The sequence below is a fragment of the Equus caballus genome, chromosome 14 (assembly GCF_041296265.1).
Source record: "Equus caballus isolate H_3958 breed thoroughbred chromosome 14, TB-T2T, whole genome shotgun sequence".
NCBI classification, from domain to species: Eukaryota; Metazoa; Chordata; class Mammalia; order Perissodactyla; family Equidae; genus Equus; species Equus caballus.
Genome location: NC_091697.1, coordinates 35396126 through 35411579, shown reverse-complemented (window position 1 = coordinate 35411579; position 15454 = coordinate 35396126). Strand labels below are relative to the sequence as shown.

The 15454-nt window shown below is 49.9% G+C and overlaps 1 protein-coding gene and 1 long non-coding RNA gene across 4 annotated transcripts in view; one reads left to right on the top strand and one right to left on the bottom strand.

Annotated features, from left to right (window-relative positions):
• The window catches only part of LOC111767747 (uncharacterized), an 80433-nt gene extending 73993 nt beyond the window's left edge, over nucleotides 1–6440 (bottom strand). For all 3 annotated transcript variants that reach the window (XR_011425033.1, XR_011425031.1, XR_011425032.1), the window contains exons 1-2: nucleotides 6301–6440; nucleotides 1526–1654 (exon numbers count right to left, since the gene is read on the bottom strand). This is a non-coding gene — a long non-coding RNA (uncharacterized lncRNA). The remainder of the gene's footprint in view (nucleotides 1–1525; nucleotides 1655–6300) is intronic.
• A 711-nt stretch (nucleotides 6441–7151) lies between these two features.
• ADRA1B (adrenoceptor alpha 1B) overlaps nucleotides 7152–15454 on the top strand; it is a 48008-nt gene continuing 39705 nt past the window's right edge. The window contains exon 1 of the mRNA XM_005614854.4: nucleotides 7152–8521. Within this exon, the coding sequence (XP_005614911.2) occupies nucleotides 7573–8521 (949 nt within the window). The 5' untranslated portion in view covers nucleotides 7152–7572. The remainder of the gene's footprint in view (nucleotides 8522–15454) is intronic.

Sequence of the window (15454 nt, the reverse complement as noted above, 5' to 3'; positions counted from 1 at the left end):
CTAGGTCTCAAGTGAAAAAACGGAGGCCAAGAGAGTTTATGTAGCTTGCCCAAGGTCGCACATCTGGTCAACTAAAGCTGGGATTCGAACTCTTCAGAGCCTACAGTGCCAGGCTGCAGACACAGAGGACAGCAGTGGCAAGAAAGAGTCATGGGGGTGGAACCGAGTCTCCGGGGCTGCTGACCCTGGCTCCGCCTTAGGCAGAACCCTTCCCCTTTCTGGGCCTTTGTGTCCCCAAGTGTAAAATAAGAGGCTTGGACTAGATGAGGGGTCAGCAAAGGTTTTCTATGGAGGGTCAGAGAGTGAATATTCCAGGCTTTGCAGGACAGTCTGTCTCTGTTGCATATACTCAACTCCGCCATTGCAGCATGAAAGCACCCACAGACGATACCTAAGTGAATGGGCGTGGCTGTGTTCCAACAAACTGTATTCACAAAAACAGGCACAAGGCTAGATTTGTCCCACGGGCTGTAGTTTGCTGACCCTTGGACTAGAGGATCTCTAGGGTCCTTCTGATTCTGACATTCCTGGAGTCTGTGATCCCGACTGCAGTAGTGCAGCCCAGAGAGGCCAGTGCCTTGAAAAGTCAGCTGTAAGGAGCCTATCGCCATAAGGTCTGTTTTGTTATGTTTTTGCTTTAACCTTTGATGGTTTCAACAAATACGGTTAGAAAGTCAATCCGGGCAGTGGCAATACAAAGGCAGCTTGGGAGAGCTTCAGCCCCATTAAAATCTCCATCAGGTCCCTGCCCTGGGTCTTTGACATGGACAACGACATCTGTCTTGTGGAGGGCATCGGGCAAACACAGCTACATGTCCAGCTTCAAACCAGAGTGCAACTTAAAGACCCTTGCTAGAGAAATTTTGGGGTCGCCACAAGATCACGAGTCAAGCGATGGGCAAAGCCCATGGCCATAAGGAAGAGCCAGAGTCATTCAAGAAAAGGGCGCACACTCCCCTTCACCCTGGACTCGGCAGCGCGGTAGGTCGGGGATGGCGATCTCTTTCCCTTGTCCCACCAGAGGAGCTGGGGGGACCATAAGGAAGAAGGGACCCGTTCTCCAGCTCCAGAGTCAGCAGACTTTCACACTCCATGCTCTGGTGCCCTGCGCCCTCACACCCTCGCCCCCAAGTCAAGGCTCCCAGGTTCTCCCCTAACATGTGATGTGGATTCAGCCCCTGGATGACTTGGCAATGAATATTCACCAGCCTGCTGCAAAGGGCTGCCACTGAACTCTCTCTACCTTACCGGGAAGTGCGGTGCGACTGGAATTTCTGGGTTGGGGGAATTTGCACTCACCAAAGATTGACAAATTGTAATGACCAGAGAGAAAAGCAGGCTTGCCTGGAGGGAGCTGGAATCCCTCACTCCTGGGACCTCTGACCTGCTGCCTTAGGAGGCAGAGGAGATGCCACTGCTGCAGCCAGTGTCGTCTGCCCAGAAGAAAGGGTGCTTCTCATCTCTCCCACCTGGGCTGCAGAAGGGGCGAAAATTCTCCTTCAAGCCCCTAGAGACCCCAGTGTACCTTATGAAGAAGATGCTTCCCACCTCCAATTCTTTCTTCATTTTTAGCCTCATTTGTGGGATGCTTTGTATTCCAGCTGTTCCACCTGCTAGTGCCGTGGCCTTGGGTCTTGAGTCTCAGTTTCCTCATCTATAAAATGTCAATAATAATAGCATCTACTTCATAATATTATCAAGATTAAATGACATAATGTTCTTAAGGCTTTTTTGGCACAATGTGTAACACCTAGTAAGCAATTAATAGCTCTTGGCTGATGTTGTTACTCTGTGCTGGGCACTTTACACACATTATCGAATTTAATCCTCACTACAGCCCTGTGAGGTAGGGACTATGATGATCTTCATTTCACAAAGGAAGAAACTGGGGTTCAGAGTGGTTAGGTGACTTGCCCAAGGACACACAGCTAATAAATTAGTGGAACTGGGACATAAACTCAGGTCTGTTTTATTCCAGTGTTCAGGCTCTCCATCACTTTACTGTCCTGCCCAAGGTCACATTAGTAGCTATTAAATGATGGAAGGGGGATTAGAATCCAAGTCAGCTCTCGACTCCTCGCAGACCAAGTGCTGGTCTGGGAGACAAGGAAGCCCGACCTGAGGAGCGCCCCTGTGGAAACTTCTAGCCTATCCTTGCCTTGCTGTCCCCTCCCTGACCTCTGCCTCGCTCAGGACCCTGATCACATTCTGTCTTCTGCTGTAATTTCCTCCAGGGCTAACACCGAACCTTCTGCTGTCTCTCTTTTTTTTAAATCTCAGTCTGGTGCAGAGAAAAGGATACAAGCTTTGGAGCCAGACAACAACGCTTCGAATACCAATGCTGCTTACTCACTGAAGGGGCTTGAGCATGTCACAGAACCTCACTGAGCCTCAGTTTCCCCCTTTGTAAAATGGGGATAATTCCTACCTTGCCTTGTGGTGAAGATTTGAATAAATGCACACAGAGTACCTAGCACCGTGTGGGGCACATAATAGGTACTCTCTAAAGGGTGCGTTACCATCATCATCATCCTCCATGTCACCTAGCTTGGTGGTAGGCTTTGTTTGCTTGGTTTAATTCATCTTTGATTTGCCCACAGCACCTCACATGGTGCTTACACAGAGTAGATGCTCCCGTATGCGGCTGGTTGAGTTGAAAACTGGAGGGAGCTAGAGAGGGAGAACCACACAAAACTGCGTGATCCCCAGTGAGAGGTCTCCTCCCATACATGGCCTAGGCAGATCTCTGAGTCTCCCATAGCCTCGGGCTCCCCACAGGTCAAACTCAGCGGCAGCTTCTCCTGGAGGGCTCACAGAAAGGGGAGTTTGCAACATCAGAGGCTTCTAATGTAATCAGACGGATAATGAAAAGGTTCTTCTTCCCCAAGCCTCCAGTGAGTCAGAGCTCTGTGCTTGGCTGTGTCCCAGAGAGGACCGAGACAATGAAATATGGTCTGTATTTTCATGACACCTAAACAAACGGTCAATTCCGTGGGTCAAATATCAACCAGGGGGATTAAGAGATATCTCCAGTGAAGGGAAGGGAGGAGCAGCAAAGAAAAGACCATTAGCAAAGGTTGTTTAGTGGAGTCCTGGTCCATGGCTGCTCTTAAGGCTAATACCTGTTCGCCTTACGGTGGGAAGTTTGTTCTACTTCGTGAAAGATGCTAGTAAATGACAACGTGTCTGAAATCTACAAGGATTTTGATCCTCTAGATCTGGCTCAATAATCTCTTCCACATTCTGACACCCGAATCAAGACATAAGTTCTCATCTAGGTAACAAACTATTTTCTTTCATAACAAGTATAAACCAACTCTGAATCTCACATTTGCTCTTTTTTATTTCCTGGCCTTTTGCCACCATAGAGAAATGTCTGATAGGCTGAGTTTTCACATTGCAGCTGCTTACTGTGATTATGTAGACACAGCCCCCGTAAATTCAATAGCGTGTTGCTGGCTGCTCAATAGCTGGTGAAATTAATGCCCAGGGAAGTGGGAAATGGGCCACCACAATCGAAATGTGGACTCAGAACTTGCTCCTCATTCTGTCCCACTCTTTCCCTCCCACATCCTTGCTTCGTGCTAATCGGCAGCTTTCTGCCAACTTACTGGCATTCTTTTCCTCCTCCCGCTCCAGCTTGGGAGTAAACCAGTTCAAGAGAAACGCCATCATCCTAGACTTGAAGACCTATGGGAATGGTGGGAACTCTGTATGACACCTCACTCCCATTACCATTGTGGATGATGCATGAAAGAAGGGCAATGGGGTTGCCTTCTGGGGCCACTTTATCCAGCAAGGGAGGCTGACCACCTGAAGCTAGAAGTCCTCAAAAGATCATGCAGCCCAGCCAGACAGATTAGTACATGAGGCGCCCAGGGCCAAGGACAGTCTCTCCTCTTCATGACGACCCCTGGCAGCGGGCTGCCTAGGTTGCCCCAGTCTCACGTTCCCACTGTGTGTCATGATCGGCTGTCATGCGAGGCTTCCCACTGGGCCAGAGGAAGGAGCACTGCTCTGTGGGCCAGGGAAACGGAGTGTGATAACCAGCTCTCCACCTGACCAGCAGTGGGAGCTCGCCACTCCCTCTGCCCCTGGACCAACTCCAAAATGGGAAGATGGACAACCAGGGTTGTGATAGTTCTTGAAGAGTTAAATCACTATAAACCTGTGAATCTCCTATTTTACCATCTTCAAACATGACTTAAGCCAGTTTAACTGAAATAGAAAAAATCTGTTTTCAGCACTCTCTCCACCGTAAGTTTCTTAATCTCAAAGAACCCTTTGAAATTGTCTAGTTTGTGAATTTGGAAGTCTGTGCATTCTGATGGGAGAAGATTAAAACCTTAGACAGGTGTGTGATAACCACCTGGCCACCCCCACCTCCAAAAAATAAAAACAGGTTAAGAACCTGCCTCTGGGGTGAGGAGCTAAGATGGAAATCACCTTGGGTGACTTCCTGTTTCCCCACCCCTGAATATCAGGTGATAGTGATTATCAAGGGCAGGAGGGAGGAAGCCCTAGACGCAGCCTTCTGGGCAGGAGTAAAAGGAGACATAGGCTTTACCTGTCAATCTCCACCTGTCACTGCCCACTGCTCTACCACGTGTCTATTAGCCATGTGACCTCAGGAATGTACTAACTCTCCCTGAACCACCGTTTCCTCATCTGTCGATAGAGAATGGTTATGCCTCTCAAAGGGCTATTGTAAAGAGTAAAGGAAAATGAGTAAACGCGTGGCTATCAATAGGAGCTCAATAAATGTGAGTTCCCTCCCAGCACTAGTAGCTCAGGTCCCAAAATTTACTACTTGGAAGACAACTTCATCTATAACAATCAATCCACCCTCTACCTCAAATGTAAACTGGTACAGTCACTACGGAAAACAGTATAGGGAGTTCTTAAAAATTAAAAATAGAGCTACCACATGATCCAGCAATCCCACTTCTGGGTAAACATCCAAAGCAAATGAAAACAGGATCTCAAAGAGATATCTGCACTCCCATGTTCATTGCAGTATGATTCACAACAGCCAAGTATGGAAGACACCTAAGTGTCCATCAACAGACGGATGGATAAAGAAGATATGGTGTATATATATATACACAACGGAATATTATTCAGCCCAGAGAAAGGAGAAAATCCTGCCATTTGCAACCATATGGATGAAACTTGAGGGCATTATACTAAGTGAAATAGGTTAGACAGAGAAAGACAAATACTGTATAATATCACTTATATGTGGAATCTAAAAGCCAAACTCACAGAAACATAGAGTCCAGTGGTGGTTACCAGGGGCTGAGGGGTAAGGGAAATGGGGAGATGTTGGTCAAAGAGTACAAACTTCCAGTTAGAAGATGAATAAGTTCTGGGGATCTAATGTACAGCATGGTGATTATAATTAACAATACTGTCTTATACACATGAAAGCTGCTGAGAGAGTAGATCTTAAATGTTCTCACCACAAAAAAGAAATTGTAATTATGTAACGTGACGGAGGTGTTAGCTAACACTGTGATGGTAAGCATTTTGCAATATATGTATATCAAATCAACATGTCGTATACCTTAACATACACAGTGTTCTATATCATTTATAGCTCAATAAATCCAGGGGGGAAAAAATCCACCCCTACCTTGCTCCTGGGGGGAAAGGGTGACACAGCAGCCCAGTGCTCAACTTTGGATAGATGCACCTTGGGCTTCAAGTCCCAGCTCCTCTCCTTGATGGCTGTGTGGACTTGGGCAAAGAGTTAAACTTCCCTGTACCTTGATGTCTGATCCACAAAACAGAAATGCTGATGAGAATAGTCCTTCTTTCACAGGGTCATGAGAAAATGCAAAAAGTACTTAGCCGTTGGATAAATGTTACCTAACAGGGGCCAGCCCCACCGCCGAGTGGTTAACGCCGAGTGGTTAACTTCACGCGCTCTGCTTCAGCGGCCCAGGGTTTCGCCAGTTCGAATCCTGGGCACGGACATGGGACCGTTCATCAAGCCATGCTGAGGCGGCGTCCCACACGCCACAACTGGAAGGACTCACAACTAAAAAAATATACAACTATGTACCGGGGGGCTTTGGGAGAAAAAGGGAAAATAAAATCTTCAAAAGAAAATAATGTCACCTAACAGAAGGCTCTCCCTCTGTATCTTTGCCCATAACTTCTCTCCTTTGGGAGCGTGTTCCTATAGCTGAATGTCCAACATAGATATTGGGCAGAAAGGGAAAAAAATCAACAAATACTCCAGATTCCCCAAGTCCCTTCCCCAGAAGCCTCCCCCACTACCACCATCACACTCACCTCCCATAGCACACTAGCTTGTTCCTCATTTCCTTTGGATCTTGACTCAAATATCACTTCAGTGACATCCTCAGCACCCATTTAAAATTTCAAATGGCCCCCTACACACACACCATTCCATCCCTCCCCACCCCCCCCCCGCCTTATTTTCTCTGTTACACCTGTCAGCATAGGACACACCTCATAATTAATTTGCTTACTTACTTGTTTATTGTCTGTCTCCTCCCACTACCATGTAAGCTCCTGGAGACCAGGGGTCTTTGTCTGCTTGGTTCAACTGCTAGGCCCACCGCGCCTACAACAGAACCCAGGGCAGACGGCGGGGACTGGACTAACAACTTTTTGAATGAATGAGTGAATTAGTGTCTGAATGAGTGAATGAAGAATGAATGAAGAGACGCCTCGGAGTTTTATTATGAGACCGGAGAGATTTCACAGGGAGGGAAAGGATGGGGGTTGGTCTCGATCTGACTCGAGTCCCCTTCACTCGCCTAACCTTGGAATTCTTCCTCTTCTAGGGGCCACACAAGTTGCCCATCTCCCTAAATCTGGGGGCTGGCTCCAGACGCCCCCTATTAGAAGCACCCCCACCTCACTTTGGGAACTGAAGAGGAAATAGGAGGGAAAAGAATCTGAGCGGGCCACTTCGGGGTGGGGGACGAGGGGATCCCCACGCTCAGGTCGCTCTTTCCCGCCCGCCCCCCGAGCCTGCCCTGGGGGCGTGGCCGGCCTGCGTGGGGGACCGCGGCGGCGGCGTCGGGGCTGCGGGCGCCTTCGCTGGACCCGCATTGCCCCCTAGTGCCGCGCGGAGTCAGGGCGCCGGGCTCCCCCGCCTGATGTCACCGCCGTGCAGTCAGCCCAGAGGCGGCTCATTGAAAGCAGACCCTCCTCGGCGCTGGCTGGGCGGAGGCGCCGCCGCCCGCACACCCGCCGCGGCCGGGCCGAGCCGGGCGCCCCCTGCCCCGCCGCCCCCGGCTCCCGCCGCTCCCCCGCGAGCCCGGCCCGGCGCGCCTGACGTGGACCATTAAACTTGGAGCTGCCGCCTCGTCCCCTCTCTCCTCCTCCTCCTCCTTCTGACAGGCGAGCGAGCGGCTCGGTGCAGGCAGGAGACGTGCTGCCGGGCTGGGCTGCCCGGGGAGATGACTTCTGGCCGGGAGGGCGCCTCTGGGAAGAGGACCACGGGGGAAGCAAAGTTTCAGGGCAGCTGAGGAGCCTTCGCCGCAGCCCTTCCGAGCCCTCTCACCTCCCTGGCTATGGAGGGCGGACTCTAAAATGAATCCCGATCTGGACCCCGGCCACAACACATCAGCACCTGCCCACTGGGGAGAGTTGAAAGATGCCAACTTCACTAGCCCCAACCAGACCTCGAGCAATTCCACACTGCCCCAACTGGACATCACCAGGGCCGTCTCCGTGGGCCTGGTGCTGGGCGCCTTCATCCTCTTTGCCATCGTGGGCAACATCCTAGTTATCTTGTCTGTGGCCTGCAACCGTCACCTGCGGACGCCCACCAACTACTTGATCGTCAACCTGGCCATCGCCGACCTTCTGCTGAGCTTCACCGTGCTGCCCTTCTCGGCCGCCCTGGAGGTGCTCGGCTACTGGGTGCTGGGGCGGATTTTCTGTGACATCTGGGCCGCCGTGGACGTCCTGTGCTGCACGGCTTCCATTCTGAGCCTGTGCGCCATTTCCATAGATCGCTACATTGGGGTGCGCTACTCTCTACAGTACCCCACGCTGGTCACCCGGAGGAAGGCCATCCTGGCCCTTCTCAGTGTCTGGGTCTTGTCGACTGTCATCTCCATCGGGCCTCTCCTTGGTTGGAAGGAACCGGCACCCAACGATGACAAGGAATGCGGGGTCACGGAAGAACCCTTCTACGCCCTCTTCTCCTCCTTGGGCTCCTTCTACATCCCCCTGGCGGTCATTCTGGTCATGTACTGCCGGGTCTACATCGTTGCCAAGAGGACCACCAAGAACCTGGAGGCTGGAGTCATGAAGGAGATGTCCAACTCCAAGGAGCTGACCCTGAGGATCCACTCCAAGAACTTTCACGAGGACACCCTCAGCAGTGCCAAGGCCAAGGGCCACAACCCCAGGAGTTCCATAGCTGTCAAACTTTTTAAGTTCTCCAGGGAAAAGAAAGCAGCCAAGACCTTGGGCATAGTGGTCGGCATGTTCATCTTGTGTTGGCTCCCCTTCTTCATCGCTCTGCCACTTGGTAAGTTGGGGACTGGCGGAGGGGGACTGGGCATGTTTCGGGTCTGGGGTTTACTGATGAGCTTAACTGTAAAGTTTTTTGTAGGTTTTGTTTTTTTTTAATGCAGTCTGTGTGTGTTTGGAGACCGGAGAATATTGTTTGTTGTGCAAAGGCTTTGCAGATTGGGTATCTGGCTAAGAACCAACTCAGGTGTCAGTGGAACACGCTAAGATACTAGTCACTCGAAATAGAACCACGGGAGGAAAATCTGGTAGGTGGAATGACTCATTCAACAGCCTCGGGTTAATAATTAAAAAGGACACTGGACTTGAACATCACACCAGCGTTCTTTCAATGGTGCTGAGGTGCCGGCTAAGGCAGCGTCGCTAATGCAGCATACAAAATAGTTTGTAGTTACTGCAGACGCGGCACTGGGAAGCAGGGAGGCAGCTCGCACACAGAAAGGCGGTTTTCATTCAGCATTTCCGGGGCTCTTGCAGAGACTTACGTTTCTCAAGAGCTTTGCAGAGGCCGCGTTCTCCCCTCCTCCCTTTACGGCTTGCTATCATACCTCAGTGTACTCCCTTCCTTATGAGTTAATAAGAGCATTCTACAGTCACATGGCCCCAACCAGCCTTTGAGTTATCTAAAGCTTGAGATTTGAAAGAGAAGGAAGATGACCAGAGGGTCACACATTCTCAGTTTTCACCCAAAAATGTTCCTAACTCTGGTGATTTATGGATTATCCAGAAATAAATTATAGCTATCCTCACCTTCGGCTGCCAGACACCAAATCCTACCAGGATGAAACTGAGTCCTTCCTCGCCTGTAAAAGTATATCCATCTTCTTTTGTTTGGTGGTCTTACTGACTGAATTGTTGAAAAGGCCACCTGAGTTCTTCTCAGGAAGAAGCCGAGGTCTGGTTAGGAGGTAAACCTAAAGGAAGGTACGGGACGTGCTGTCCATACGGCTTGGGAGGCACTTGTCTCTTCTCCGAGGCACTGATCTGCTTTGATTTCTTCTCCTATCCCTGGGGGACACTCCAGAAAATGAATGGAGGGAGGGGATCATGGCAAAGTCATGTGCCGTGATATCAGACGAGGTGATGGCCGCTTCCCGCCATGGACCACATCCACCTGCAGCCACTCCAGGCGCTCGGTCAGAACTGAACACAAGCAAATCCCTCAAGTAACTGAAATTCTGAAGACACATTCTTTCAAGAGAAAGAGGCGAACGGAAAGGAAGCAAACTGACACCAGGAGTTTCCATTTTAAAAAGATAAAGAAAAAAAGCCGTTTAACCTACTCTCCGTGTTGTCTTCTCTAAGGCAGACTTGTGAGCTCAGACCTTTCAAGAATGTTTTCAGTGCGTTGAGTGGAAAGGGTTTGAAGTTCTGCCCCCCAGGAACGATCACATCCCACCACAGAGAAGCATTCTTTTCTTTCCCAAGGTCTCAGGGTCCTTTTACAGGCTTGTTGGGTTAAAGTGGGTGACAGTTCCCACTGCATTGGGCCATGCCCAGATCATGGTTGTAAGTGGCCACTTATTAGCTATGTGACCTTAGGCAAATCACCACTCCTCTGTGAGCCTCAGTTTCTTCATCTGCAGAATAGGGCTAATTACTATTTGCTCGGTGGAGTTCGCACTAAGGCATGGAAAGGGTTTAATACCGTGTCTGTATTGAGCACAGCAAATGCCCAAGGAAAGTTAGCTCTTCCAGCTCTCAGCTACAACTGTGGGTTTCCTCCTTCTCGTCTCATTTGCCAGTCTCACACCTGATACTAAAGGCTTGGAAGGGAACTAGATCTTTCTCCTTTCTTCCTTCTGCCCCTGCCCCTCAGCCTGCAGAGGCTGTGACCAGAGCATCCTCAGGAAGGAGAAGGCCCCAGCAGGATGCAGGAAGGAATCAGAGGTGCAGCTTTTCACTTTAGGGCACAAGGGAAACAGCTCCAAACAAGTGAGGACCCTGCCAGCTTGTTGAAATGGGAAGAGCACTGCTCAGGGGTCAGGAGCAATAAAGTTCCCGTGTGAGCTTTGCCATCAATTAGCTCTGTGACTCTAGGCTAGTTGCTCTACCTCTCTGGGCTTCAGATCCCACTTCCAGAGAACAAGATGGTTGGACTAGATCAAGGGCCCTCAAACTTTAATAACGATCAGAATCACCTGTGGAACTTGATGAACGTGCAGCTTCTTAGGCTTACCCCACAGAGAGTCTGATTCAGTAAATCAGGTGGGTCCCAGACTTGCACGTGTTTAACCAGCCCAGCAGGTGATTCAGAAGAAGTGGTCCACAGACCAGGCTTTGAGATTCACTGGCCAGAGGATCTCTCAGCTCCCTTCAGGCTCCAGCCTCCTGGACGCCAAGGTTTAAATGCTGCAAAGCTTAGGCGTTCTCCAGCCACACAGTGGCGCGGGTTGATGTGGCTCCTCTCTGGGTCCAGCTCTCCAAGCTCACCTCACTTACTTCTCACTCACGCTATCCTCACTCTCTCCCTTTCTGTCCCCCACTTTCTGAGACCTTGTCACCCTAACATCTCGGGTCCTTGGCTTCCATGCCATAGAAAGTGAGACATTCTTGCCACCCTGATGCTGTCAGTGCTTGTTTCTCCTCTCCTCGCCGTGGAAACTTTCTGACCATCCATGCCATCATCTCCCAGAGCTTTCCCCGTGTGCTGTCCCTGAGCTGACTCCATCCACATGCTTCTCCCCTGGAAACCCAGCCTTGGCGGGTGGGGAATACGGACTCCAGACCTTGGGTTTGGGATGGACTCTGAAAGGTACTCAAGAGCTTCAACGGGAAAGGTGCTTAATTAATGTATTCTTAGTAATTTGGGAGGAGCATCCAAGCAAAACGGGGGTTTCGTCGTGGGTTTCTACTTCCTCTGAGTTCCAGTAACACCCACACGAAAGTAGCATGAGGTAGAACAGCAACTCCTTTGGAATCTGAAGAAGTTTCCGAATTCTAAACTTTCCGTAAAAGGCTTTTCACTTATGATGGAGAGAAGCAGATTTGGGGAGACGATGGTTGGCAGAGACGTGCAGGCAGGACTCACTTGCAGTTGGCCATAGACTTCCAGGTGCCTGGACGGCACGAGATTTCCATAGCTGTGTTTGTCTTCTTCGTGGGAGAGAAGGGTTGGGATCCCTCCTGGGAAGGAGGGAAAATAGGCATGCCGCCTCCAAAGTCCTGGTCAGGGACCCCATTTGTTTTCCTTCCTTCCTTGTTTTTATTTTTGGGAGCAGGGGTGGGCTGCCTGTGGAGCTGGGCCTCTCGTCTCCTGCGGAGCTCTCCCCACCTGTAACATCCTCCCTACCTCCTCCCCACCCTTTCCCTGTGGCCTCAGACCAAGTTGGGCAAGGGACCAGCCCTCCCTTACTCAGGAGCAGGGATGGAGTCCACCAAACAAGGACCTCTTTATTCAGCCCCTGGAACCAGGCCAGGGAGGGACAGGAAATAATTGGAATATAATATAGCAGGATTTCTACTCGATGGGCCATGTGCAAGATGTCTGAGGAATCTCTAGCTGCCTGGCGTCACGATGAAGGCCAGCTCCCACTTGCCTGGGGAAGACCTGGTCAGGGTCTCAAGAAGTGGCTGGGCCACTGAGGGATGTGCATTGCGCTGGGGGGATGGGTCAGGGGTAGCAGGAAGTGCTGGGCAGCCAACTGGTAGATGGGGTGAGTGCGTTGTTTAGAAAACACTGGAAGCTTGCCTTGCTCCAAATCTTTCTTCCGTCTTTTAAAATGCTGAAAGGCACCAGGAAGCCCTTATTGAACTAACTGCTTTCCCCTCCAAATAAATGAAGGTCAATCTCAAAGAAAGAGTTGTGTTGTGTATAATACTGGAACCAGCCAGGAATCCCTGTCTCCATTGGTTTCTTTCTCCAGTTCTCGCATTCAAGTTGGTGCTGATGAATTCCCACCTCCCGTGAGAGCACGAGGCAGGGTGAGGCTCCCAGAGATGACTTGGGACAGAGCCATCCCCACACACACGCACTAATCCTCCAGCTCTGCGGTTTCCCATCACAGGGGTTTGAGTTGCTCACAGGAGGGCAATTGGTTTGAGTAGGGGGAAAATTTTTGCACACACAGAATCCTTCCTGGAAGAGAGAAATTCTACTGAAGGAAAACACATTCGACCTTTTGTGAAATCATTAATAAAGACTTCCTAAAGCACCTACTATGTGCTAGGCACTGTACTAATCACTGGGTTGTTAAGCCAAAAGCAAACATGGCCCCTGCCTGCAGGAGGCTTACAGCCTAGTGAGATTGTGTTATCATGGAGCACATACTATGTGCCGGACATTCTGCTAGGCCCTCTACAGACATGATCTCATTAATCCTCACAGCTACCCTGCCAGGGGAGAGTTAATTGCTCCCTCTCAACAGATGAATATACTGAAGCTCAGAGAGGTTAGACCTCTTGCCCAAGGTCACACAGCAAGTAAATGATAGAGCCAAGAATGGAATCCAGGTCTGTCAGAACAGGCACATACCTGTTCCACTGCACAAAGGAGGTGCCTGGGCTTTTTGCTGTCTGGTCCCAATCTGTTCTCATAGCAAATGTTCTCCAGGAACTCCAGAGCCGCCTTGTCAAAAGCTTATTTTTGTACTTCTGTTACAAAACCCTGCCTTTCTTCCACTCCCCACTCACTCTTGAAAAAAGAGTCACTCTTAAAATGTCAGCGAAGGTCATCTACCTTCTGGATTTTCTCCACACCTCCTGCACTGTCTATGATACGGGTCTCTCAAGGGTGGGCGCTTCGTCACCTCAGCCATAAGGAAAAGTGAGACCTTGCCCTTCATCTAGGGACCTGGCTCCACATCTTTAATCACTCACTCGTTCATTCATTCATTCCTTCACTGAATAAGTCTGCATTTATTGGACCCCTGCTATGTCCAGGCATGGTGCTGGAGGTAAAGAGCGGTGAGCAAAACAGCAATTTTCCATGTTCTCATAGAATTCAGTCCTAGTGGGGAACACAGATAATCTGAAAAATACGCTCATGCCAATTGTGATAAGTGACTTGAAGAAAAGCAGTGGGATGCTATTAGAAATCTACAACAGGGTCAGTACATCACAGGGGGCCCTGAGGGACATTTAGGCAGAACCCTGAACAGGTTGGAGGGGCTAATTCAGTGACAGGGGCAGTTAGAAGAGAGCTTCAGGCAGAAGGAAGGACATGCCTGGAAGTCCTGAGGAAGGAGCTGGTGGGAAACTAACAGACCTTGGAGGATAGAGAGGAGACAGGTGCAAGCTGAGGCTGGAGGTGTGGGCCGAGGCCAGGCCACGCGGGGATGTTTGGGGCCACGTTAAGGACTTTACATTTTATCTTAAGTTGTGTTGGCCACTATCGAAGGATTTGAAGCAGACGAGAGATACTATCTGAATTATGTCTTTAAAAGATGACTCAGGCCGCCATTCGGAGCACAGACCAGAGACAGGGCAGTTAGAGGCCACGCTCCCAGTGAAAGCAGGTGGTCACTTAGACCAAGCTGATGGCAGTGGAGGTGGAGAGAAGTGAACAGGTTCAAGGACTTGGGGATGGGTTGGTTATGATGTAGGAGGGTTAGTAAGAGCAGGAAAATGTGTCTGGAATAACCCTGAGGTGTCTGGGTGATGGAGGTACCATTTGTTGAGATGCCAGAGAAACATGGCCCAGAGGATTCCTCCCAGAAGCTTCCTCAGACTCCACTCATCAGGCTCATAAGACGCCATGCAGGAATGATACGGCAGACACTCTCATGAGCTGAGCAGACAAGATGCCCCAACCCGAAAGCCAGGAGCCACGACCAACAGCGAATCTGGCTCTCACTAGAAACATCTGGCAAGGGGCTTGTTCTCCAAAGCACAGATTCTTGGGCGCCACCACAGACCTATTGTATCAGAATCTCTCCTGATGGGGCCACGAATCTCGATTTTTAACAGGTTCCCCAGGTGATTCTTATGCAGCCAGCATAGCACCTGTCCTCCCCATGTCTGGGAACCCCTGGAATGACCACCCCGTGGAGAGCCAAGAAAACTTGGTTAAGCTTCCCTAGTGCAGCCAGAAGCATCCTCAATCCTGCCCTGTCCCACGAGCCAGTCCACATGGAAGAAGGCAGAAGGCTGGCAGGAGGGAAAGTGAATTCTTTCAACAAGAGCCTCCCTGGAGAAGGGGGAGAGAATGAGCACGGGGGAAGCACAATGCAGCGGGTACAGTGCTCGACACTGAATGCTCTTTATAGCTTGTCATTTTCACAACCGCTCTGCAGAGCAAGCATCACCACCCCTGTGTTTATAGGTGAGGGAACTAGAGTTCAGAGAGGTTTGGTAACTTGCCCAAGGTCACACAGCTAATAAATGGTAAAGTCTATTGCACTCTACGTTTGGCACTTGACAAACATTCGTTATATTATTTCTGTTGTTACTACATTGCTTCCTGAACAATTGTCTGAGGTCTGGTGCCCATGGGTGATAAAATTTTTACTGGCTCATGACAAAATGAGAAGAAGTTGGGAAAATTCTGTGTTTTTCCAAATGTATTCAGTATAAATGACTGTCCTTTTATTCTAAAGACTATCTTCTTTCTATTTTGGGACACTGAAATAGCATTTCTTTGATGGAATGATGATAATAAGTGGTGGTGCTAGCCATTGTGTGTGTGTGTGTTTAATGTCCTACTTGGCGAAATAAAAAGTTGATAACCCTATGTCCGTCCCCACCAAAAAATTTTTTTGAAATTTTACTGTGACTCTCCTAAAGTCTTGGAATCCTGGAGACCCCACGGTGGTTAGACGCAATAAATATTCGTGCTAGAAAGCAGGAAAGACGAGAGGGAGAGGGGGAGAGAGGGAACGGATGGATAAATGAGCCAGCCTCAGCTTTCCCGTGAGATCCAAAGGACAAGGCAGAGGGCGAGGATGGTGAAGGGTGATGTGTGAAGGGTCATACTTGTCAGGCACAACAGAAT